The sequence below is a fragment of the Phocoena phocoena genome, chromosome 10 (genome assembly GCF_963924675.1).
Source record: "Phocoena phocoena chromosome 10, mPhoPho1.1, whole genome shotgun sequence".
NCBI lineage: Eukaryota > Metazoa > Chordata > Mammalia > Artiodactyla > Phocoenidae > Phocoena > Phocoena phocoena.
The window spans coordinates 15,348,043-15,375,581 of record NC_089228.1 but is presented as its reverse complement, the minus strand read 5'-3'; the positions used below and the strand labels follow the sequence as shown (position 1 = coordinate 15,375,581).

At 38.0% G+C, this 27,539-nt stretch overlaps 1 protein-coding gene across 3 annotated transcripts in view; it reads left to right on the top strand.

Moving 5' to 3' along the window:
* CHL1 (cell adhesion molecule L1 like) overlaps nt 1–27,539 on the top strand; it is an 80,291-nt gene that overhangs the window by 44,817 nt on the left and 7,935 nt on the right. For all 3 annotated transcript variants that reach the window (XM_065884907.1, XM_065884908.1, XM_065884906.1), the window contains 10 exons: nt 4,258–4,423; nt 10,560–10,684; nt 14,332–14,433; nt 14,617–14,814; nt 16,341–16,411; nt 21,402–21,624; nt 22,866–22,981; nt 23,117–23,321; nt 23,565–23,687; nt 26,298–26,477. In XM_065884907.1, the coding sequence (XP_065740979.1) occupies nt 4,258–4,423; nt 10,560–10,684; nt 14,332–14,433; nt 14,617–14,814; nt 16,341–16,411; nt 21,402–21,624; nt 22,866–22,981; nt 23,117–23,321; nt 23,565–23,687; nt 26,298–26,477 (1,509 nt within the window). The remainder of the gene's footprint in view (nt 1–4,257; nt 4,424–10,559; nt 10,685–14,331; nt 14,434–14,616; nt 14,815–16,340; nt 16,412–21,401; nt 21,625–22,865; nt 22,982–23,116; nt 23,322–23,564; nt 23,688–26,297; nt 26,478–27,539) is intronic.

The window sequence follows — 27,539 nt, the reverse complement described above, 5'->3', positions numbered from 1 at the left end:
CAAAACTCCTAGATTGGGTTTCATCTAAACGACCCTCACAAGAATTATCGGATATGTCGATGATGTGTCCATGGCTTTATACAATTGTAAGAGAGAACTAGGTGTTCTTGGTGATGGATGACCAGCAGTATTTAAAAGTCCTCTATTTTGGTGTATTCCTGTAACTCTATTTTATTTCAATAACCAACTCAATGTAATGTCACCAGTATTCAACTCTTTGAACTAAAAATTTCACAAATAAACTCATAAAGGATCAGTTTCGTAAAGACTCCGGCATGACAAAATGAGCAGAGTTTTGTCTTTTTGAGTCATAAACAGCTCTGTATTTTTTCTCTTGTTCAAGCAGCCTGTTTCATTTGTAATTGCTCCCAATAGTTAAGTATGTGCCAAGATACGTCAGTGTCCCAAAGAGGGGCATCTCAGCACCTAGATTCAGGCTTACTGGAACCCAGATGCACAGGCATCAGCAGTATTTTGATTTTAAAATCGCTCAGACAACCCTTTTCAGGGAAACACAAAGAATAGAAAGATTCTATAGTAAATGGAGGGAGGGTTTGTATTTCCTGTGACAGGTCATTCTCATGGCCTGCTACTACCTCTGCCTAGATAACAGGTACATATTTGTTTAATCATCGGTTTTCGCTGCTACCTTAACATTTGTCTCTCTCTCTGCACACACACGCACACCCTTCTTTCCTTCTTTTATTCTTCCATCGTATTTTTTTCTATACCCTAAGTTACCCAACATGCCAGCCCCATGGACTATATTTTTAAGGCACACTAGTATTCATTGATGTCTACTTGTAGTGGATGTCTCTCTGCATTTTCAAGTGGTATGTGCAATTTTTAAAGTGCTCTTATAACATCAATGGAGATGATTCTTTTTCTACTTTGTAAAACCAACCTAGATCAAAGATAAGCAACTCCGCCAGGGCAAAGATAATGAGAGTGAAGTCTGGAATCCAAAGGAACTTTCACATTCCTGTTGCCCAACACGGTGCTTGGCCCAAAGTGGACCTCAGAACTGCTAGTGGCCAGAGAGAAGGCCACGTTCATAAACTTTTGGTCTGCTCTCATGTCCATTGTATATGTAAGGGTTATATAGGAATCGTATCCATGAGAATTAAGGGCATACTTTTCACATATGAAAAAGGAATGTCAAGAATGGAATTGAATAAGAGGCTATGCAGCATGAGCTTTGGTGTCTTCCAGCCTTGAGTTCAAATCACAGCTCAGTCCCTTACTAGTTAGAAAATATTAGTATCCTTACTTAATTTCATTTTAGCCTTAAGTTATCTTCTCGGTAAGGTAGAGATATTAATATTCGTAGAAGTGTTGTAAAATGTCACAATGAATGTAAACTTCTTCACAGAGTCTAGTTAAATGAAATAAGTGCTTATTAAATGGTATCAATTATTATTCAATGGATTCCTTTAAATTTAGAATTAGGATGTTTAGTAATTCACTTTAAATTAATTCAATTTGATAACCTCTTCAGATTTCATGCTTGGAATATCAAAAACTCAATTTTACTAACACTTCAATTTTTAATCAGTTTCTTGAGTAACATATAGATAGCAAATATTAGAACATGATTGTGGAGTTGGAGGTCAGCTCATGAGTTTTAGCTTCTGAGAGGATTACCAAGTGCCACATTGGGGTAAAGTATATCTGCCTTTAATATGGTCCTTAAGAGTAAGGATTATATGTTTTGAAACAATTATAAAGAAACAGACATTTTCCAAGACAGCCACGGTACCAATGTTTGAGCTTTATATTATTTTGTTTTGTTTTCTAACATCTTTATTGGAGTATAATTGCTTTACAGTGTTGTGTTAGTTTCTGCTGTATAACAAAGTGAATCAGCTATATGTATACATATATCCCCATATCCCTTCCCTCTTGCATCTCCCTCCCATCCCTCTAGGTGGTCGCAAAGCACCGAGCTGAACTCCCTGTGCTTTGCACCTGCTTCCCACTAGCTATCTATTTTACATTTGGTAGTGTATATATGGCAGTGCTACTCTCTCACTTTGTCCCAGATTACCCTTCCCCCTCCACGGGTCCTCAAGTCCATTCTCTATGTCTGCATCTTTATTCCTGTCCTGCCCCTACGTTCATGAGATCCATTTTTTTTCTTTCAATTCTGTATATATGTGTTAGCATACAGTATTTGTCTTTCTCTTTCTGACTTACTTCACTCTGTATGACCGTCCCTAGGTCCGTCCACCTCACTACAAATAACTCAATTTCGTTTCTTTTTATGGCTGAGTAATATTCCATTGTATATATGTGCCATGTCTTCTTTATCCATTCATCTGTAGATGGACACATAGGTTGCTTCCATGTCTTGACTATTGTAAATAGAGCTGCAATGAAGATCGTGGTACATGAATCTTCTTGAACTATGGTTTCTGTGGTGTATATGCCTAGTAGTGAGATTGCTGGGTCGTATGGTAGTTCTATTTTTAGCTTTTTGAGTAACCTCCATACTGTCCTACATAGTGGCTGTATCAATTTAGATTCCCACCAACAGTGCAAGAGGGTTCCCTTTTCTCCACACCCTCTCCAGCATTTATTGTTTGTAGATATTTTGATGATGGCCATTCTGAGTGGTGTGAGGTGATACCTCTTCGTAGTTTTGATTTGCATTTCCCTAATGATTAGTGATGTTGAGCATCCTTTCATGTGTTTGTTGACAATCTGTATATCTTCTTTGGAGAAACGTCTATGTAGGTCTTCTGCCCATTTTTGGATTGGGTTGTTTATTTTTTTGATATTGAGCTGCTTGTATATTTTGGAGATTAATCCTTTGTCAGTTGCTTCATTGGCAAATATTTTCTCCCATTCTGAGGGTTCTCTTTTCGTCTTGTTGATGGTTTTCTTTGCTGTGCAAAAGCTTTTAAATTTCATTAGGTCCCATTTGTTTATTTTTGTTTTTATTTCCATTTCTCTCGGAGGTGGGTCATAACGGATTTTGCTGTGATTTATGTCATGGAGTGTTCTGCCTATGTTTTCCTCTAAGAGTTTGATAGTGTCTGGCCTTACATTTAGGTCTTTAATACATTTTGAGTTTATTTTGTGTTCGGTGTTGGGAAGTGTTCTAGTTTCATTCTTTTACATGTAGCTGTCCAGTTTTCCCAGCACCACTTATTGAAGAGGCTGTCTTTTCTCCATTGCATATTCTTGCCTCCTTTGTCAAAGATAAGGTGACCATGTGTGCGTAGGTTTATCTCTGGGCTTTCTATCCTGTTCCATTGATCTATATTTCTGTTTTTTTGCCAGTACCATATGGTCTTGATTACTGTAGCTTTGTAGTATAGTTTGAAGTTGGAGAACTTGATTCCTCCAGCTCCATTTTTCTTTCTCAAGGTTGCTTTGGCTATTCGGGGTCTTTCGTGTTTCCATACAAATTGTAAAATTTTTTGTCCTAGTTCTGTGAAAAATGCCATTGGTAGTTTGATAGGGATTGCATTAAATCTGTAGTTTGCTTTGGGCAGTGTGGTCATTTTCACAATGTTGATTCTTCCAATCCAAGAACATGGTATATCTCTCCATCTGTTTGTATCGTCTTTAATTTCTTTCATCTGTGTCTTATAGTTTTCTGCATACAAGTCTTTTGTCTCCTTAGGTATGTTTATTCCTAGGTATTTTATTTTTATTCCTAGGTATTTTATTCATATTATTGATATTACTAATTTACTTTCCAAATATGACTCACTGTAACTCATTCAACAAATACGTATTGAGTACCTACTGTACACAGGCTCCCTTCTGGGCTCTGGAGTTACTTGAATGAAACAAAACAAGCAAAGCCTCCACGTTCATGGTGCTTATGTTCGCGTTCCACACCTTCATGTTGTTAGTTCATCTATGCATGGGCTTCACCATTTAACCTCAGATTTGAGTCAATAGTAAACAAGGTAATAGAAAATTAATTGATTTCCCCTTTATGGTACTTTGATCACATGTCCAGAAGCACCAGACAATTTATATTATTTTCAATATCCAGAGGCATTTGCTTGCTTACACTCTTGGGAAATTGCTATTAATATAATACTTCTACCCAGGTGCCCTGGCTTGGAAGGAATGAAAATAGTAATGACCTATGATGTTAGGAAATAACAGTGTGACAAACATTGCATGAGGATTTGACTATCAGTATTGACCAATTTGGTTGATTAAATTGCAGGCACTTGAGAGCAAAGTAAGCTGTGTTCTATAGCTCTAACTAGTATCTTTATTTTGTAAAAACAGATGCTACAAAACTTAGAGTTTCTCCTAAGAATCCTCGTGTCCCCAGATCACACACACTTGAATTACATTGTGAGAGCAAATGTGACTCACATTTGAAATACAGTTTAAAATTATCCTGGAGTAAAGATGGAGAAGCCTTTGAAATTAATGGCACAGAGGATGGCAGGTATGTAAACTATTTTTTTTAATCTTGATTGGAGTATAATTGCTTTACAGTGTTGTGTTAGTTTCTGCTGTACAACAAAGTGAATCAGCTAAATGTATACATTTATCCCCATATCCCCTCCCTCTTGAGCCTACCTCTCACCCCCCAATCCCACCCCTCTAGATCATTACAAAACCTTGAGTTGATCTCCCTGTGCTATGCAGCAGCTTCCCACTAGATATCTATTTTACATTTGGTACTATATATATGTCATTGCTACTCTCTCACTTCGTCCCAGCTTCCGCTTCTCCCCCTGTGTCCTCAAGTCCATTCTTTATGACTTTATCTTTACTCCTGCCCTACCACTAAGTTCATCAGTACCATTTTTTTAGACTCCATATATATGCCTTAGCATACGGTATTTGTTTTTCTCTTTCTGACTTACTTCACTCTGTGTGACAGACTCTAGGTCCATCCACCTCACTTCAAATAACTCAATTTCGTTGCTTTTTATGGCTGAGTAATATTCCATTGTATATATGTGCAACATCTTCTTTATCCATTCATCTGTCGATGGACACGTAGGCTGCTTCCATGTCCTGGCTATTGTATATAGTGCCACAGTGAACATTGTGGTACATGTCTCTTTGAATTATGGTTTTCTCAGGGTATATGCCCAGTAGTGGGATTGCTGGGTCATATGGTAGTTCTACTTTTAGTTTTTTAAGGAACCTCCATACTGTTCTCCATAGTGGCTGTATCCATTTACATTCCCACCAGCAGTGCAAGAGGGTTCCCTTTTCTCCACACCCTCTCCAGCATTTATTGTTTGTAGATTCTTTGATGATGGCCATTCTGACCGATGTGAGGTGATACCTCATTGTGTTTTTAATTTGCATTTCTCTAATGATTAGTGATGTTGAGCATCCTTTCATGTGTTTGTTGGAAATTGGTATGTCTTTAAAGAAAATTACAGGCCAGTATCACTGATGAACATAGATGCAAAACTCCTCAACAAAATACTAGCAAACAGAATCCAACAACACATTAAAAGGATCATACACCGTGATCAGGTGGGGTTTATCCCAGGAATGCAAGGATTCTTCAGTATACACAAAGCAATCAATGTGATACACCATATTAACAGATTGAAGGATAAATACTATATGATAATCTCAATAGATGCAGAAAAAGAATTTAACAAAACACAACACCTATTTATGGTAAACTATTATAGTATCTCATAATATTTGCTTGGGATTAAACCTTGCATTTGAAAGAAAAGTAGTTGTAAAAGTATACAGAGTGAATTAAAATACAAAAACTGCTTATGACATTTCAGTCTTTAAGGCAGTGTTTAAAAGGTCAAACAGTGTACTTGTTTCACTTTACTTCCACACGTTTCTCTCCTCATTTTTGCTACCGATTTTTCATGTAACGTGTACCATCCTGTGAGTGTAGGCAACAGAAACAGCTCCTGTTATTTGAGGAATATTTATTGCATGGGCTTGGGTGTTCACAAAACCATTGGAAAGAGTGGAGGAGATAGGTCTGTGGGTGCTGCTTACTAAGCTTTTGGGTTCTCGGTGATGTGGCATTGTGGCTGCAATTCACATGTCTGGAAATTGCTGCTGTCTTCGCTGCCCCCCCTCACCCCACTGGTTCTCCTGGTGAGTCCAGCACTGCCAGCTCTTATATTTGCCAGAGTCGCTGTCAGCTCACAAGGCCCCAGAGGAGATGGTGCCCATTTCTCTTCTACCTCCCAATCTCATAGGAATTTATCTCACGGGTAGAAGCTAAATCATATCTCAGATCCTTTCCATTGGTAAGTATTGGCAAGTATATTTTTGAGCCTTCCGGCTTCTTTGTAAAGAATATGTAAAAGTGTAGAAGGGAGAATGTAGAGTAAGGGTGACTAGACGCTGACTAGTACTATATTTAAACATCAAAGGAAGAGAAAAGGAAGTATCAAAGGAGGAGAAAACAGTCAATATTTAATGAATGCGTGTGCTGTCTTTTGGAAGCAGAGGACATTCCCCTTCCTTTTGCATTGTTGCTGAGTTAGGGGTTAAAACTGGACCATCCTTGTTCCAAATCTCACCTGCCGTCTTGTTATTCATCATTCTGAAAAACTAAATCTGAAGATCTTTAGACAGGACTTGCATTCCTTAGGCGAGATGGTGGCAGTGTCATTACGAGCATGGCCTCTGGAACCCAGGGGCTTGGGATTGAATCCCAACTTTGTCACTTATTGGGTCTGTGACCTTAGACTAGCTGCCTAACTTTTCTGTGCCTTAGTTTTATATTCTATAACATAGTTTAGTTCAAAAAAATTGTTTAAGGTCACTTCATCATAGGGTTATTATGAGTTAACACCAAGCACTTAGAATATACTCAGTACTCAGTCCAGTTTAGCTGTGCTGATTCATTCTCCTCATTTCTCTGGTAGTCTTGTCTCATTTCTGTTACCTGCTTGGTCTGTTTTGGTATTTGTGGGTGTGTGTGCCGCTTCTATATAAAGGCATTGATTGGTTTCACCCTGGGTACTTAATTTATTCCATCTCATCCCTCCTCTGTATTTCATGTTTGTGGAAAGGCAGCATATGTACTGCAACCAGTTGTCAGCGACACAAAAGGAGAGTAATTGTTGATACTTAATAGACTACACGTTGCAACAGAGATCTTCAGCCTTTGGTTAGGTGTGAGTTGATTTGTCAACTGCTCAGATCCCGCCCCCCCCAAATTCTCCCTGTTTTGTCAACCGTGTAGTTATTTGGGGTCTTCCGTATAACCTCTGGGTTATAGCCAAGAAGGGAATCAGACTCATGTCTGGTTGGTAATGTGACGTGCATATTTAGGCCCTGAATCCAGACTCTCCAACCAGCCTCTTTGTGTGACTCAGTTTCATAGCTTCTGCAGGATGCTGGGGCTGAACTCCATTGAGCCTCTGGCTCTCTGAGTCACCTAAGTAATGCAGACATTCTTCTAGTTTTCCTTAACACAGAAGTGATATTTGGGGTGGGCTGGGCTGGGAATGACTGTTGCAGGCTTGTCTTGACTGGAGCCAGGAGCAGGCAGGGAATTGTAGCAGGGAGTTGAGATCACACGTATGTACTAAACTTCTGTAGAACCATTAGTAAGCTCCCATTTCTCACCTTCTGCCGGGACACCTTCTCCTCATTACTAGGCTGGGAACCAGAAGCTTTTACCTAGAAAGTGCTTAAATTTCTGACCCAAAGGCACATAGAGGAAAATGAGAAGTAAAATACCTCCTTCTCTCCCCTTTTGTCCCCTGTTATGTACAGGGGTATGATGAGTGTTGGAAACTGCTACCCTGGACCATTATACCTGCTGGGTGCCTCATGTTATGTTAGTGCCTCCCATACATGCTTTCCCTCTATTGTGCTCACAGTAAACCTATTAGGAAGGCTGAAATGACCTCAAGGAATTTTCTGTGGATTTCTAACCTGCAGGTGGCTCTAGACAATACAATATTGTTATGAAAAATGAAATGGAGTGTGGATATGCTATCAAACCATGTTTAAAATTTAGACTGTCCTCAACAAATGTAATGGGGACTGTTCATGACCATAGACAGAGTGAACGACCCAGTCCTGAAGGAGGAGGGATGGCAGAGGGATATGGGATGTGTCCACGTGTCCATGAATAGGAGGTGAGAGGGAAGAGTGTCAAAAGCACAAGTGTGAGGGCTTTATCTTGGCATCAAGGAAGGGCTTCTTTTTCCCCTCGGAAATGGCAGCAGATGAATGGGGTAGGACTCAGGGGTGGGGGATAAGGATGCAGAGGTTATAAGGCATTAGATTAGGCAGAGATTATAAGGATAGAGAAGGGTCTCTTCCTAAGAAAAGAGGAACTAAGGTAATTTGTTCAAGCAGAAAGGCAGGAGGAATGGGAGTTGGGGGCATTAAGAAATGTGATTAGTTACAAGCCCACAATGAATTAAATCAATTTGATTAATATTATTAGTAACACTCTTTGAGCACATAGTAAGCCAGGCTGTATACACAAATCACTTTATGTGTTTTCCCTCATTTACTTCTCCTGAAAAGAAAGTATTGTTATCCCCATTTCTTAAATAAGGTGAATTAGGCTCCAAGTTTTGTGCAAGATTATACAAGTCATAGTTGGTGAAACCGAGCCTCAAACACAGGTCTCCAAAGAAAGCAACATTTTTAATATTGCCTGGAGCGAAATTTGTTACAAGATGGAATGGAGCAAGAAAACACTGGAGGTGGTTAACATGGTTCGGGGACTAGGGATCTGGATATTTCAGATGAAGGGGGTGAGAGGTTGTAGAATGATGACAAAGGGAGGTAGTTAAGCAGGTAAAAACAGGGGAAAACACTGAGAGGAACAGAGATGAAGATGAAGCCAGAGAACAGGTTCTATGTAGAGTAGAAACCATTTTTTAAATGTGTAATGTTCTTAACAAGGATTTCTTCAAGCAGAATATAGTTGACCTATGATGGAAACATAGTGTAAGACAGAAATAAAGAGTTGTGGTCTTAGGCACTGAGAATTTGGAGCTGTTTGTTACTTCAGCACAGCAGAGTGTATCCTTGCTAACACAAATAGTTGTCAGATTTTGATGTGAGCCAGAATTACCTAGGTATCATGTGCAAATGCAGTGGCCCTTGTCCTATTCCCAAAAGTTCTGATTTGGAAACTGGACTGAGCCCAACAAAAGAAATTTTTAATAACCTCCCGGGGTACATCATACCTACCAGATTTCAAGGACCAGGGGGGTCATTCTACCTTGATTAAAATGAGGTACATTTGTGAGTTTTAAAGGACAGTGTGTTACAGAAAAGTTGCCCTTAAGTTGCCCTTTCTTTCTGGCGTGAAGCTGCCCCACACCAGGGTACAAATCTTGGCAAGAAGATTGTAGGCTAGATTTCAGCTCCCCTGGGCCCTCGTGGATGTGCAGGGCACAAACAGCCCTCTTGAAGAGGCTATTAAATTGTATTTCTTCATCTAAGAAGGTAAACTTTGCAAAATTGTCAGTGTATGTAATATTCTGATATTTGTACCAAATGGACACTTAACTAACCTGAACTGAGAAACTATGTCAAAGCTTTATCATTAGAATCATAGTGAGTAGTATTGATTAGCAAGTAGTATTGATTAGCAAATCATTCAGTGATTGGTGGAGGGGTGAGGGGCCGACTTTGTCTATAATCAAAGGGCAGAACCATGTTTGACTTTACTACAGTTTTAATTGGTTTTCTATAACTCGAACTTTTCAGCAGCCTATATGAGTTTTATGTTAAGAAACTAAATTACTTAAGATTTTCCCTCCCTCCCCACAAGGAAGACATTGTTGATTTCAATTAAATAGCTCCCTGCTGTGAATATATCTCAGAGTTAATGGAACTTTATTTTTTAAAAAAAAATACTTGAATAGTTATGCTAACAATACATAGGCATAGGGTAAAGGTGTAATTCATTTTTAAAAAATTCATATAGTAAACTCAATTACAAATCGGCAAAAAGAGAACAAATAATAAAAAGCCAAATGATTTGCAAAAAGAAGCACTAGTCTGCCATCTACTGTTCAGATAAGTCACAGAGTTCACTTTTTATCCCATCTTAAAGTGCATCCAGTGTGGGAGGTGGAAGGATGGAGAAAAGAGAAAGTTGTCAAAAATAGAGATTGCCAGACTTCACCTCAGATGTTGTGGTTCTGTAGAACTGGGGTGCGATTCAGGCATCTGCCTTTGTAAGAAGCACCCAAGTTGATCCTATGTAGGTGGTTCCCTAAACATACCTTAAGAATGACTCAAATTTATCTTAGCTATTGTGAGGTATATGGTACACTCTTCAGACACACCAGGCAAGATGTTTCCATCACTGACCCATGAATCACAGATGGTTGGATTTGGTAATTTAAAAACCAACCAGCCAACCAACCTGATCCCTTTCATGGCTTGTAGACATTTGTGTGTGCTTGAATAACACTTTCCAGTTTTCAAGTATGGCATTCTCTAATAAAATTTGCATTATGGGACAAGTTTTTTTTTTTTTTTAATTCTTCCTTAAATTGCTTTCTATGGGGAATATTTAGTTTTGAAAGGATTACATTTCTATTGTTTCTGTTTGTTTCATCCTCACCATAGACTCACTTTTTCCCTGGTAGGATAATTATTGATGGAGCTAATTTGACTATATCTAATGTCACGGTAGAAGACCAAGGTGTATACTCGTGTTCAGCTCACACTGCTCTAGATAGCACTGCTGCTCTGACTCAAGTAGCTGTCCTTGGTAAGTGCACTAACGAATGAAGAAATCTTTGTTCCTTTCTCTTCCATTGCTGATTAAATTCCACTGTTTTCAGGCAATTAAACCAATGATTATTTAAGCCCGTGCACATTTATTGTGAGTTTGAAATTTTCAGTTAAAGAGTGACCCTGCTTTTGAATGCTTTCGCCTCTTCTGGTTCTAAAGAAGTTAATTGACGCTTAACTTCTTTTTTCTACTTGGGTAATGTTGCCAGAAGCGGTGGGAGGTAGGTGATGCTATCAGCAGAAAGAAAACTGAAGCATGCTTGAGTTCCCAGGACCCTTGAGCTACACTTTGCTAGTGCACAGAGAAATGTGGCTAAGGAATGGAGACGGGCTAGCATGGAGGGGTCAGGGTAGGGGCCCAGTGGGGATTAAACACTGGCCCTGCCCTAAACCAGTGGCCTCGACCGAGCTCAGCTCCCAGGGTCCCAGGAAGGGGGGGAGGGAGGGACTTCAAGGGTTCTTCTGCAAAGAAAGGCCTCTGTTTTTTTTAAATAATAATGCTAATTAGAAAACAATGTACACAACTCACTGGTGTAATCAATGCAGTTACCCCTGCAGTTACCCATGTTGATAGCTCTTAGACCGTCTGTTGGGTAGCTCTCCTAGTTTCCCTTCCAGATTCACCGTCCACCAGCTCTCTGAATCCAGAAACGTGACCTGTGTGGACACCAACAAACCACCTACCTTTCATTCGGTTCAGCCAATGGGGAGCCCTGGCAGCAGAGGCAGTGGGGGGGGAGAGTATGTTTCTTCTGGATAATCCCTCCCTGCAGGCTGGCTGTGTGTGTACCTCTGCCAAAGTCACTGATTCTCTCAGAGGCTTTGTCCACACAGCTCTCTGATGGGATTCCAGTAACTGCCCTGCCCACCCCTCACCCCCCCACCCTGGATATCCCGCTCACATCTTTTGAAAGAGTCTTGATTAGAATCTCTTTGAAGTACCCTAACTTGTGTGAACTGTTGACTCTCTGCTGTGCTGGGACCCTGACTGATAAAGACATTTTTACAGTTTTCTCTCATAGTTCTGTTTCACTGGGCACCATTTAGTTTTCCTTGAGTTTGCTGATAGCTCTTAGAAGAGGTTTGATTTGGCCTAAACACCTTTACCATATGTCTAGATTAATCCTGATTATTAACAGGTATTTCTATCTTTAGCGCTTTGGTTGCTGGGATTCACAGGTAGGTTGCCTACCATGGGTACAGACTGAGAGGAAAGAATGCAGTCTCTTTTGAGGTAGGCTGGTGAAAAATGAGTAAACAGGCAGGTTATCTCCTAGTGAAGCAAATGGCCACTATATTTTAAGTGAGATAAATGACCACCATCTTTCAAGCGAAGCAAATGGCCACGATGTTGGGTTTTCAAAAAAAAAAAAAAAAAGTAGTTCCCAGGTGGTAGGTGGTATGGACTTGGTTCAAAAGAATGAAACCTTTAGGTGATACGTTTCAGCTACCTCAGGGGCAGAAAGGTTCAATCCTTAGTAATCATTCCAGTGGTAATTCTCCAGACAAAACAGTTGAACCTAAGGTAAACTGGAGTTTATCCCAGGCGTGACAATTTTAAGTGTAAATGTCAGGATCCATGGCCTTTGCCCCCGAGTATTTTGAGCAATGGCAAGGAGACTGGGGCCCCTACCACTTGGTACATGCCATCTAAATTTTCTTGTGAAACTTAATACATCTGTCTTGTAATGAGGCTGCCGTCTTCTAGAACTGTTCAATTTTGATCATTTTAAATAAATAGTGGCTAGGATTACATGTACTATTTACTTATGAGGTAATTACCAAATGTTTTCAGAATGAAAAGAAAATAATAAAAAATAATCTATGAGATATGCTGCATTTTCTTAACCACTTCTTGGCATTTACATTCTAATTTTCAGGTCAGCCTCCGATTTTAAGAGGCATAGCCCCATAAGTGACAGTAACAAATGACAAATCCACGTATAATTTCTCAAAGACTCTTTTTCCCGGGAAATAGTGTTTTAAAGTATATGCTTGACCCATTTTAAACAGAAGTTACTTTCAGAAGCCTTGCCAGAAACATCCTTTAAGAGCATCATTCATTTAGATCTCAATTGCAGTCCATCAATCGTAGCTCCATGTGATTCTCGGAAAGAGCAGATTTTAATGTCAGACGCAACAGGCTGCACTGGTTGGTTCAGAAAATGTCAGAAATGAGTGGCCTTAGTAAGTGCTGAAGAGGAGCCTAAGTTCTCCGAGCTCAGAGATCCTCAAGCCTGTTGAGGAAATAAATTCTTATTTAAGGCTCTACAGTGTGGACGCAGTCACTGACCACATTTTTAAAGTAAACACATTCTCCTCTGAATTGAAAACAATTTTTTTGTCAGTATAAATTTCCAACAATTGTCAAATACTCAGCAGGAGCAATGGATGTTGCTTCCCACTTGGAGAAGGAAGAGCCCATAAGAAGGCCCCATTAGATGCTACTTTCATCGTCTCCTCTGAGAAAAGATGAATGTCCTTGAATACATGGGAGAATTGAAACCAAAGTTTGGAAGTGAGGATTATTAGGGATCACATTTTTTTTTTTTACTGTTCCTTTTATTTTTAAAGTACCAGAAATTTCCATGTACTTTAACACTTAAAATTTGTCATCGCCTACTCAATTTTCTAGTCTCTGTCACAACATTCAGTGCCATATCTTCCTCTTCCAGTATAAACGCCCTTCCTATTCTTCAGAACTCCAGGCCAACAGAGTATAAAAGTTGCTATAAGATACTGATAACTCACTGTTACAAATTAAAATAAAAATCCAAACCACGTAGAGATGAAAGCCTGAGTTCATGTTCTCTTATTTTCCTGTAGTCATAGGGCCTAAATTTATTGCTCTAATATGATAATTAGATGCATGGTTGAAGTGATAATATATTTTTCACTTAATTATTTAGTCACAAAACATTTATGTGCAAGGCACTGTGGGTGGTGCAAAAATTAATAAACTGTGGTTCCTACTCTGGAAGATCCATTTAGTCGCATACAGGAGATGAACCAGGCATATAAAGAAGCATATGAGCTGGAAGATACTGGTCTCCTTGATCAAGTTCATGTTTCTCAAAATTCATTGTTCATGATATCTTACCAGGACATTTTAGAAATGCAGACTCCTGGGCCCAGCTCTTTCAGTAAGCCAGAGAAATAGGGCCCAAAAATCTTCATCATTAATAACTACTCCTAAAAAAAGAAATTCTGATGCCGATGGTCAAAGATGGCCCCTGGAGAACTGGAAATCACCAGAGAGTGAGGTAATACAGTAGGGAAGGAATGTACAGATGTGAAGGAAGCTGCATTTGTTTTTTGGGTTTTTTTTTTTAACATCTTTATTGGAGTATAATTGCTTTACAATGGTGTGTTATTTTCTGCTTTACAACAAAGCAAGTCAGCTATACATATACATATATCCCCATATCTCCTCTCTCTTGCATCTCCCTCCCACCCTCCCTTCCATTTGAAATAGAACCAGAAGGATTGGTGAGATTTGGCAGTTCAGAGTGGAGACAGGGGCCCCGAGGGGAAGGGGGCTTGCAGTGTGCCTGAGTGAGGAAGTGGGATCAACAAAGGCAATGATCTGCCTTCTCCTCACCGTCATTTTTCATTATTAATCAGATGTTCCGGAGCCGCCAGAAAACCTTCACTTGTCTGAAAGACAGAACAGAAGTGTTCGGCTGACATGGGAGGCTGGAGATGATCACAACAGCAATATTAGCGGTAGGGAAGACTTGGGATAACTGTAGTTTCCAGAGTTAAAATGAATATTAAAGCCATTAATACCACCAAGGGGGGATTATCCTTAGAACATCCTTTAAAATGTTTAATATTGTATATAAATCTTAGTATAACTTGAACATTCTCAATCCATTCTGATGTGTTTTTCTCTGTTCCTACTGCCAGAGTATATTATAGAATTTGAAGGAAACAGAGAGGAACCTGGAAGGTGGGAAGAACTGACTAGAGTCCAAGGAGAGGAAACAACAGTCATGTTATCTTTGGCTCCGTATGTGAGATACCAGTTCAGGGTCATAGCCGTGAATGAAGTAGGGAGAAGCCAGCCTAGCCAGCCATCAGACCATCATGAAACACCCCCAGCAGGTATGTAAGTTCACACCTCAACTTCCTAACAAGTTTTAGTCTGTCGCATCTTTGAACAAATGTGGTGGGGGAGGGAAAGGATTGATAACCTGGTGTAGGATTTTAGATTTCTCCCAGTAGAGAGCTTGAATAGTTCTGTAAACTTAACAGCACACAAACTATTTAAAAGTCGTATGTAAATGTTTGATAGATAGCAGGATATTACAAGGAGGTACACGAACAAGCATTACTCTGAGTAATTTCTGATAGCTACGTATTGTGTTAAAACCAGGTACCATAAAGTAAGTTCTAAATTGAAGTTCAGTATATAGGGAGAAAGTCAACTTTCTCTCTTTATTTTTGTCCTCATTTCAACTTCCTGAAATAAAACATTTGACATGTTATAGGCAGCTTGTTAAATTTTCATTGCATCTAGTGTCATTAATTTTATCCATTTAGTGTATTTTTGTATCTCAATAGCTAAACGAATATCTAATACCTATCTAAATTCCCAAGATGCTTTTTAAAAAAATTCTCAAGAATGACCATGCTGTAGTAGTGTATACAGAATTCTAACTATAACATTGTAAGAATGAGACTTACATAATGTTACAAACCAAAAAAATAATGACAGTGCTGACATTTGTATTACTGAATTGGCATTGGTTATCAATGTGGTCATAGCCTGGTTTTTTTTTCCTCTGGCTGAAATAAATATGCTAGGATAGAATTCCCTTTTAGGATTGAGAAAAATCAAGGGGAGATAATAACTGAATCAGATACTTGTATGATTTTAGTATAAATTCATCTTGGCACTAAACTCCATACTTAGCCCTTTTTTATAAAATGGATCCATCTGAATATATTTCATGGGCACGTTAACTGCTGTTTCCTATTTGATGCCCCTAAAACTTGGCTGTTGATATTAATACATGATCTTTAATTTTATTCACTTAGAGGCAAATATCCACAGCAAAATTTCTAACAATAATTCTAATAGAAAAAGTAAAGCAGATTTAAAACTAAAAATGTATATTTAAATAGTGGGTTTAGATTTTTAAAAGCAGGTTTAAAATTTAAAGAGCAGGGTTAAAATGAAGACAGGGAAAGAAAACCTTCCACTCTCCATTGAATAATAATTATATCACTCCATGAACACGATTTTACTCCCTGAAGTAAAATATATATTTAAAAGCTGCCTTATGTGAGGTGACAGATGTGTTAACTAACATTATTGTGGTGATCAGTTCACAATATACACATATAAATATTATCTATGTGTGATATATATACACTCTGAAATCATTATGCTGTACACCTTAACATAGTGTTAACTTACACAATGTTATGTGCCAATTATATCTCAGCACAGCTGGGGGAAAAAAGAAAACTGCCGTAAGTCTTTTTTCAAACTGGGCCAGATAGAAATAAACAAATATAATCAAAGTTTTTAAAAATCTTTTTTTTGTGGGAGGAGGGATGATACGATGATTTATCTATGGACCACACAGTGGGAAAAAGTAGTTTTAATACTTGTAATTTTTCAGCTCCAGACAAGAATCCACAAAACATAAGGGTTCAAGCTTCTCAACCCAAGGAAATGATTATCAAATGGGAGGTGAGGATTCTTTCTGTGTTATTTATTACCTTTGTGTGTTTTTCCTTTTTTTAGGTCCGCATGCTAAGTATGATGATAGAATAATATCTTTTAAGAACAAAGGGCTAAGATGTGTATATTTTATTTGTATATTTTAAAGATCATCACGATTAGAATGTTGTGAAATAGAGTTTAACAGTGGTAGATAATTTAAGAAAGGTTACACAGGTTGATTTCGTTATAATCCATCCCCCAAAGTTTACAATTCCTAATATTTTTATTACCAATATTCTAAATCCTCTCCCATTCAAAGAAATACTGAAAGTCTTTCGGGAACTTTTGGTACATGGGCTAATAAAGATTATTCGTATCAAAAGGATGACTCGCAAGGAATAGTCACCACTTACTAAGCACTGTTAGGCATTTTGCAAACTCATTTCAAATTCTGAGAACAGTGTTGTCAAGAGAGCATCATTAATACTGTGTTCTAGATACAGAAACTGAGGTCCAGGCTGATAGATAGACTGGCCCGTCACCGCACAACTAGAAATCAACAGAGCTAGGATTTCAACATGAATATCTTTGGATTTCAAACCCTACTCATTTTCTCTTTATATACATCTCTGTTAAAAGTTATTAAAATAGACTTTCCTCCTTGAATTTGGCATAAAATCTTATATCTGCTCAGATGACTTTAATTTTTTTGAATGTCATTTCTAAATTTCTTCCGTAACGGTGGAAAGCTGTTTTCCCCTTCTATTATTTTGACATGTTTGATGAACAAGTATTTTAACTTACTTGAAAGTAGATTGCCATCCAAAGATTCTGATTAATAATAGTTTTCTGACATTGAGTTCATTGAATTTTAGAAACATTTTTGAATGTATGCTGGAATATATTAATTTATTTCCACACCTCGTTTCAGATGTGATTTTCTGAAGAATTTTAGAACGTACAAAGTTTGATTTCCTTTTTTCTTCATCATATATTGGTCTTATATGACAACATTGCCCATACCTGCAAAATATGTAGTCAATAATTTTATGTCAAAACTAACCCTTTATTCCCATTTCAGTGAAATTAAGTTTTACACATTTGAAACAAAAATTGGTAATATACAGAAACTAAATATATTCAAGAATATTATTTTCTTGAATATGTGGCCATAAATAGCTGCTACCACATTGTCCTGATTATTTAATTTAGAATTTTAAATTATATTAATATCTTATTCTTTTAGAGTATCTCTTCTTCTTTTAAATTCCATGGAAATTTCTGTAAGAGAGATGATATGACTGATGCATTAGATGACAGTAATAGTGTATCATTACCAGGTCAGATCCTCAAAGAAGTATACCATTTTCCACTAACATTAGCTCCTTAATCCTCACCACTCCTCTGGGAGGGCTACAGTAGCTCCATGGTATCAGCATTACATTCTGTCCAGAGAAGCTGGGACTGTCAGTTTAGTGACCTTATCCAGATGCCATGCCCTGAGTCAGTAATGAAAAGGGGGCAGGCATCTGCAGTCCTTCTTACTGATGATCTTATTCATAAATCACTCTTCTCCCCCACCCCAAAGATATATAAGACTGATTACTAATGCTCTCTTCTTGGAAGAATGGGATTATACCATGAAAGTGTTTACAATTTGTCTTTGAAGAGTAAATGACATGTAATTTAGTAATTAATTGACCAGAGGAAGAAAGTACTCAGATTTGGAACTATGTTGACAATTATATTCATAATATATTCCATTGTGTTTCATATCATTTTGAAATGTCAGAGATCTAACAACTATAAGCACAAACAGTGAAGTTTAAGTACATTTACTCATCAGTTACTGTTTTGCCATCGATTATCGTGTAAAAAGGAGTTAAATGCCAGATAATTCCCCAAGTTGACAAGCGCATACTGTGAACGTATTACCAGATCCCATCCAAAGACTGACGCACGAAATAATTCCTGTCTACAAGATAATGACCAGAGAGAAGCAATTTGTTTAAAAAAAAAAAAAATCTTTCACAAAAGGGTTAAATAGGAACAGACTAGTTGTCCCTAATTTTTGTTTGTTTTATGTTTTCTTTTTAGCATTAAATGTGAATAAAAGTAATGTATTATGAGGTCCTTGGTTTATTTATGGCAATTAAAAAAAAGTCTTTGTTCTCCTGGAATGTATAATCTAGTTGGAGAGACAGACGATAAGCAAATACATGAGAAATAAAACAATACCATTTTGAAAAATTCAGTGGAGGAAAATAATATACAGACTTTTGTATGTAGCTTGTTAATGAATATGCATTTACTCATTGAACGGGTGAACCTTATATTACAGTCAAAAATGAATTTCAGTTTATTTAGCTCATGTTCTATTATATATGAATTATCTTTATAAATGTGTCACATTAAATATTAAGGATACAAAAATTTTTTTAATGTATTAAATTTGAACTTATGGATAGAACTAGTCTTTTTAGTTAGCATTATCTTCTAAGATTCACTTCTCTTGTATTAGGTAGGTCATGACTCACTCACATGTTTTTTTTTTTTGCGGTACTCGGGCCTCTCACTGCTGTGGCCTCTCCCGTTGCGGAGCACAGGCTCCGGACGCGCAGGCTCAGCAGCCGTGGCTCACGGGCCCAGCCGCTCCGCGGCACATGGGATCTTCCTGGACCGGGGCACGAACCCGTGTCCCCTGCATCGGCAGGCGGACTCCCAACCACTGCGCCACCAGGGAAGCCCACACTCACATGTTTTAAGTGTTAAAAATGATAATATCCTATCCCTCAAAACAGAGAAAAAGAGCCCACTGCACCCTGATTGGTTAAATAATTATTCCATGATGAGTTTTGCTTGACTTTTCCCTTTGTTCTTAGATGTAAATTTATTTATGTTAAATTTGAACTTCTATAAAATAGCAAATTTCTAATCTCAAAGACTCCAGAAAACAGATGAACAAAAACAAAACAAAAACCCAATTCACTAATGTTCGGGAAAGAGGAACTGCTTCAGTTACCTGATTATATGATCACAGCCAAGTTGTTTCACTCCTAAAGGACCTAGGGTTTATTATTTCTACTGCAAGTATAATAAGAAAGTCCACCACCTTTAAAATGAATTTAGGCAGTACAGAAAATGCGTCCGGTTTCTAGATGAGTCATTATAACCTTTGCTTTGTTCATAGATCTCTTTGAAAATACGATAGAAGTAGAGTTTTGCTCTAGAAAGTTATACATAGAAAGTTTTCCTAACAGTTTCACGGCTTTTCAGATCCTTTGAAGGGCACTCATGGACCCCATCTAGAGATGCCTAGCCATCAAGTTAAGAACCTCTTTTATAGAGGTTCCTTCCTTCCGAGCAGCTTCATGAGCAGAGGGGAGGCTGGTGGTCTTTCCCCACCACTCACCTCCCTGGCTCCGTATTGCTCCTCTGGTCTGTTATCTTTAGTGGGGGCCTATCTGAGAATTTGCTGAGGTTTTGTTGTCCACTGTCTGAAAGCCAAATACAAAGTATTCCTGCAGTTTCTTTGAGAGCCTAGGCACCAAGGAGGCTGGCGATTGAGGTAAGATTTTTCTTAAAAATGTTGCCTCTGGTGGCACAGTTAGTTTTAAATTTTTCCAGAGAGCTTTATCAAATGTAACTATTTTTCTTGAAGCAAAACATGTGTAAATTGAATAATAGTATTTGTACACATTTATTGTCAGCTGGGACTGAAGGAAGCTGTAATTGCAGATTGTAGCATGGAACTAAAAGCTTGTGGCCTGATTTATCCGGGCAATGCTAAAGCCTCCGGTGAATTTCTACCTATATGAGAGTAGAAAATATCTTGGGGCAAAACTTGGAAAGCAAAACATAAACAATGACTATGAAAATCTCAGAAAGTTTTTGTTTTGATTTTTTTTCCTCCTAGCTAATTTAAAGTATTCACCCTGGAATAAGCATAGACTTGAAATTATTTTGCTGACTTAGTGTATACTTTCAACTTAATTCCATCCGATCCGTCTAACAAGTATTTTAGTAAAGTAGACTGAGTCCAGAACCACTGTAAATTCTGTAAGAACACTATGATATATGATACATATTATTATATGTGATATGGTATTATGATATGATATATGATATTATTGAGTCACTTGCATATACAGACAAAACTACTATTTATATAAGTGACCCTTATAGATCTATGACTAAAATCACATTTTTATGTATTCTATATAACTGATTCACTTAAATGCACATTCCCATTTTTATGATATTAAACAGATGGTTTAAATCACATTGATGTTTTTTGAATTAAACTACTGTTCGATTAAAAACTGGAATGGAAATAACCAATTTTCCTATATGAGAAATTCCTCCACTATCTATTTCTATACAGCAAAATAAAGTGGAGGGTGGGAAGCGCTTTCTCGTAAAAGAAAGAGAATGGGCAAGGAGCTGGGGAAATATTTTATTGTAGAGAGGAGTACACCTTCTGGGTACTAATGTATAAAAATGCATATTATCCAAAAATATTTACTTGCTCTCTCTCTTCTCTTGGAAGGAAGCTGGAGGAGGATGGATGGAGTCAGGTAGAAAGAATTCTGACTGAAAAGCCATGGAAATATCCCATTTACATCCCTGGAATTCATGGCCATGTCCTTTTTATTTCTGCAACTTCTTTGCGAGTGAAAAAAACACCAAAACAGAATATAGAACAAAGTGTAAAGAAAAGCTAAAACCCTCTGTGGAATCTCTTAGTAAATTCTTTCATATGTGAACTGTTAGGCATAATCCAGGCATCTAAATTGTGAGAGTCTCTACTTGGGGAGGTAAGGGAGTAACTTTCAAGGTTAAGTTTACAGAATGACCACATTTTTCACAAGTATTTCCAAACCAAAGAGGGGGATTGAAGATCTCCCAAGAAATGATACCTGTATTGCAGCGTTTCTTGGGCCACTTAGGGTGGCTTCTGTGTCTCTGACTCGGCATATCTGTGATCACACGGGATGAGTGTGGCCTTCTGTTTTAGCCTCTGAAACCCATGGAGCAGAATGGACCTGGACTGGAGTACAGAGTGACCTGGAAACCACAGGGAGCCCCGGTGGAGTGGGAGGAAGAAACAGTCACAAACCACACCCTGCGGGTGATGACGTCTGCTGTCTATGCTCCATATGATGTCCAGGTCCAAGCCATCAATCACCTGGGCTCTGGCCCTGAGCCTCAGTCAGTGATTCTGTATTCTGGAGAAGACTGTAAGTGGTGCACCTGAAACCCCAAGTACTTAAGAATAGTTGCTCTCAAGTATATTACACTCTGTCGATGAATATTTTTGAGCGACTACTGCGTGCAAAGTGGATGTACTAGCTGTAGGAGATAGAAAGACATCTAACACACGGTTTTTACTCCAGGGTTGACTGCAGGAGAGTTGATCAGTATAGGGTGATAAGGAAGAATGTTGAAAGGTTTAATTGTATTCAGTTTCCCAAAAAAGCTATTTCTATCATGAAAATCAAAGACTTGGAATCAGCAGTGCCCACAGTTCAGCAACGTAACTGCCATAAGGTTTCCAATCACATCTGCCCTTACTTGTCAAGGACTTGCTAACAGCTGTCTGCTGTCGCACCCTGGCCTCAGAGCTGGAGCCTTCCTAACGAAGGTGAGGTGCACACCCAGATTTGCACATGGAATCTCACGTGTGCGCACACACACACACACACACGCAGTTTTGAGGTACTGGTGATACGATCTTATTATTACATATTTACACCATAATAACAGCTGCAAATTATTGGAAAAAGGAAATGCTGTACAGCATTCCAAATCCGTACATGGTAGGAGTTATTCTCATTGTTCTTGCAGTATCCAAAGTCATATTTCGATCCAAGAATAGAAGAAGGTCTAGTTCACCTGCTACCTAAATTCTCACTACACAGGGCTTCTCACTGTGAACTAATATATTAGTTTTGGCTGCGGTGGGTTTGGTTTATTCGCGTGTAGTTAGCTCTCCTGTAGAATGGGGATAATAATACCACTTTATAGGGTTGTTCTAACAATGACGTGAGCCAATCCAGTATAGGCCCTCAGCACAGTGTCTGACACACAGAATATGCTCAATTAATGTCAGCTCTTCTTATGAATATTAGATTCATCGAACTCCCAAGTAATTTTAGTTATATTATTAGTCTAGCTCACATGTTTCCAGAGGCAGATGCTCACAGAAGATTTTACTGGCCACTGTTTCCAGTTACATTGCCCACACTGTATCCATCTGAAAGGGGTCTTTTCTCAGTGTGGTCCAGGCTCTCCTCTTCTCTAGAAACCTATTTGGACCCTGAAACTCTTCTGTAATGAGAAACTCTTGGTTCCATTTGCAATTGATTTGAGACAAGTGTTTTCCTCAGATTAAAAAACATGAAAGATCGCCTTTTGGGAATGATCTTAACGATCGTGCTTGGAGATTATTGAAAGCTAATCCTTCTTATGTGCTTAACAGATCCTGATGCAGCTCCAGTGATCCACGGGGTGGATGTGATAAACAGCACATTAGTTAAAGTTACCTGGTCAACAATTCCAAAGGAAAGAGTACATGGACATCTGAAAGGATATCAGGTTTTTATCATAGATTTTCTTCTTCTCACTGTGGAATTAATAGATTTCCTGTAAATAAGAACTGATTCCAGAAGAAGCCAAAAGAGAATGTACCACCACGGCTGATGTGTTAAAGCGTTCCTGTTTTCATTGCAGGTAAATTGGTGGAAAACAAAAAGTCTGTTGGATGGAAGAACATATCCCAAAGAAGTAAACATTCTGAGATTTTCAGGACAAAGAAACTATGGAATGGTTCCTTCCCTAGATGCCTTTAGTGAATTTCACTTAACGGTCTTAGCCTATAATTCCAAAGGAGCTGGTCCAGAGAGTGAGCCTTATATATTTCACACACCAGAAGGAGGTGAGAGAATAACAATGTAGAATAACGATATATTTAATGAATTAAATATCCAACTTTTAAATAAATAACAATTTAAAATAAATAACAAAGTAAATATCCCAATGGCCAAGACATTTCCTCCCTTATTAGTTAGTTAATCTGTACTTACGTCATATGAGTTAGCTTCTCAATTTAATAAACTGGAATTTTTTAAAAGAAATTTACCAATTTTGGGGTGTCTCTTGTTGACCTTGTGTTTTCCAGTACCTGAAAAGCCAACTTTTCTCAAGGTCATCAAAGTTGATAAAGACACTGCCACTTTATCCTGGGGACTACCTAAGAAATTAAATGGAAACTTAACTGGCTATCTGTTACAGTACCAGATAAGTAAGTACATATTTGAACTGGATTTGCCTAGTGATGTTTCATTTTTCCTGGTTGTGTACTTGGTTTACCATGCTGAGAATCCAATTCATGCTTTGTAAGCTGGCATACTTCCTTTACAGCACAGGGGTTTGTAAACCGGCTGGCAGACCAAATCCAGCCTGCTGCCTGTTTGTATAAAGAACGTTTTATTGCAACACGGCCATGTCCACTCACTCAAATTTGTCTATAGCTGCTTTCTCACTAAAGTGGCAAAGCTGAGTAGTTGCCGCAAAGATTGCATAGCCCACAAAGGCTAAAATATTTACAATCTAGTCCTTTTCGGAAAGGTTTGCCAATTCCTGTTTTAGAAGAAAAGCAGTATGTTAAGAAAACATGCATTTAATACGTATATATAAGAGGCCTTGAGCATTAGGAAATACACAAAGAAAAACTTAATGATGTAGTGGAGATTCAAAGCGCACTAACCTCCACACTACACTGCCTGTTCTGTCTTTGTGCATGTTTCCAATCTCAACCCTGCATCTGTTTGTATTTGAGAATCCTCTATTGGTAGCCCAGTGGTACAGTCATGTAATATTGAGAGAACCAAGGAGCTGTCTTTGGACCATTATCCTAGGCTCTCCCCCTATGCTGCTGTGCCGTTAGGTTAAAAAAAATCAAACAAACATGTTTGGATGAAATCAGCTCATTTTAATCATAACGCCTCCCATCTTAAGTAGTTTTCAAATCTAGGCATCACCTCAAAATGGAAATTAGGGGACTGAGCTCATAGAAAAAATTTAAACTTTGAAGACATGAATTCCTAAACAACAAAAACACCAGGACTATAGAAACCCAGTCTGCACTGCTTGCAAAAGTCAGCTTGATCATAGCCCTGAACTGCCATCAGTCAGTTCAAGGCTTGCAGCAATTCAGGTCAGGTACCAGCTTTAGCTTCTGATGGCCTATTCTCTTTCAGGTACCTATGATTAAATGGATACAGCCATAACCCTAATAGAGGCAGCATTTTAGCGTCTTTGAGTGTTTGGTATATAGCAGGATGAGTAAGTACTAAGAATTCTCCCTGCATTTTTTTTTCATTGAAAGAGGAAATCTATGAGGTATGTACCATCACTACTTGATGGATGAGAAGCATATAGAGCTCACTTACAGAGAGCTGTGGAGTAAAATAAGTGTTACACAAGGATTCAGACCCAGCTCGGGCATTCTAGATGCTGAACTGTAAAGCCTACACTGTTCCATGAACTGGATTTCAAGCATGTACAAAGCACTGAAGAAATATTTGAAGACTTTCCAAATGTCACTTTGCTTGATAAAGATATGCCTTACCTTTATCCTCGTAATGAAGAAACTCAACATTAAATTCCAACCTTCATGCTGATCTGTATATCATATATAAATTTATTTTTAAAACAAGTTCTTAGAATGTATAGAGAAAAGGCTGAAATAGTAACAATTGCAGTGGTTACTATACTACTTGATATGTGGATTTTTTAATGAAATGATATATACTTATTCTGCTCTCAATATTAAGTGATTGAGATATTTTTAGGTGGCTTATATATTTTTGTGGCTCGTATATGTTGTAAATAGTTTTCGAGTGTGTATATGAGAGCTCTCTCTGTACTTTCCTGAATTCTTATGTTGATTGTGGTAGTTTTTCAATTGATTGGTGGTATTTTACAGGAATGCTCTCCAATAATCTACAAATGGTGATTATTTTACTTTCTTCTTTCCTGTGTTTGGATTATTAGTTTCTTTCTCATTTCCATTCATATCGTTGCATTATATAGACCGATGGAGGCATTTTTATGTTAAAGAGTAAATGTATTTTTTTATGGTCTCTTGGACCGAGAGTCAGGAGTGTTTATTCTAGTCGTTTTCTTACCACTAACAGCTGCACAGTTTTGGAAATACCATTTCATCTCCTGGATTATTCTTACGGCAATCTTACAGTGCTTTGGGCCCTTGCACAACTACCATGATCTTGCTATGTGGCAGATTCTTTGAAAGGCACTGTCTAAATCATCTTTTTCCATATATCACTGTACATAGTGCTTAGAATACAGCAGATATTTAAAAATGTGTAATTTATCGGTTTCTTGAGTCTGCATATGTGAGCGCTTATTTGGTGCCCCATATTAAACCAGAAACTATAGAAGACATATGTAGATCATTGTCCAAATTATCACACCAGAAGATTAAAAACTACTTAAGGACACAATGGAAATATAATAATGGGGGAAAGTTCATCATTTTAAATAGGTGTGGTAAAGCTGGAGTGATTTTCCAGTATGCCATAGTGATTAAGAACATGGGCTCTGGAGTTACAAGGCTGTAGTTTGGATTCAAATCCCAGTTTGCCAGTTAGTGGCTCTAGGTCTAGGCAAGGTGTTTCTTGTTGCTAGACCTTAATTTTCTCATGTATAATACATCATAATAATTACATCTACCTCAGAGAATTAAGTAAGTTGATAGCTCTGAATAATTAAGATAATATCTTGCAGACCACAAGCATACCTAGAAGCAAAAATAAGAGACAACATAACTTGAATGGTCAAGTGAAATTTGTGAAATTTGAGCCGTTGATATGCCTGTTTATTTCTTTAGTAAATGACACCTATGAGATTGGAGAACTAAATGATATCAACATTACAACTCCATCAAAGCCCAGCTGGCGTCTCTCAAACCTCAGTGCAACTACCAAGTACAAATTCTACTTGAGGGCTTGCACTTCAAAGGGCTGTGGAAAACCCATCACTGAGGAAAGCTCCACCTTAGGAGAAGGGAGTAAGTACAGGAGGTTTATGCGTGCTATGTTTTAAACTGCTCTGAAAGGGCTGCATCGTGCTCGTCACTGTAAATTAGAAATGATTGTGATCTCAATCTGTCTGACCTTCTGTTTTCCACTGACGTAGAGAATTTATTTATCTTGTTTCTAAAGTTCACATTGACTCAATGTATGAACTTCTACACATCAGTAATCAAACTATAGCCTTAGTGTATATAAGGTCAGGAACTATAATTTTGCTTAATTAAAATGGGGGATATAAGGTCAAAAAGTTACTCGTAAGATTAGTAGAGGGATATTTTTCTGGTGGAAATGTTTCCACACGGGAAAATTTTTGTCTCTTGCACTGGTAGACGTTTTGCAATGCTGATCAGCAACGCTGATCTAAGACATTTCACCTCCGTGTCATGACTCATATATACATCGATTCATATTTCAATTTTAGTTTACTCTCTACTGGTTGATGCCAAGTAACTAGCTTGAAAATGGCTCATAAATCTCTGGTTTCATTTGTACAATTCCCCTAATGCAATTGCACTTCTTTTTTTTTTCCCAACTCAGGCCATTTCCCTTCCCAAATTATTTCTCCAATTATGATTTTAGCGGTATTTTTACTAAGCTTTCTATGTTATCAACAGGGCATCAGGAGAGAAAATAAGAAGGTAGAACAAGAAAGGGAAATGGATTGGAGGAATGGATATACACACTAATAAGTTTAAAAAGAGGGCCTTGTGTAGAATTCAAGCCCATCAGACTTAGAGGGATATCTGAGGCAGGCAAAAGGAAATGGGAGATGGTAGGAAGGGAAATAGAAATAAGTCATTTATGGGTCAGCGGAGTACGTGTCCGCTGTTCTGGATGCGTTCCCAATTTTTAGACTATGGAAAAAGAAAATGAAAATTGAATTGTCTATCATTTATAAAAGATACATATGGAAATGTATTGAAGTTTGTGAATCAGTATAAAATCAATGGGTTTGTGTGAATGGTTATATGCTGTGACCTTTATTGTCAGTTTGTTTCTTCCTCTCATTTTGTTCCTACTTTAGCTAAATAATGAAG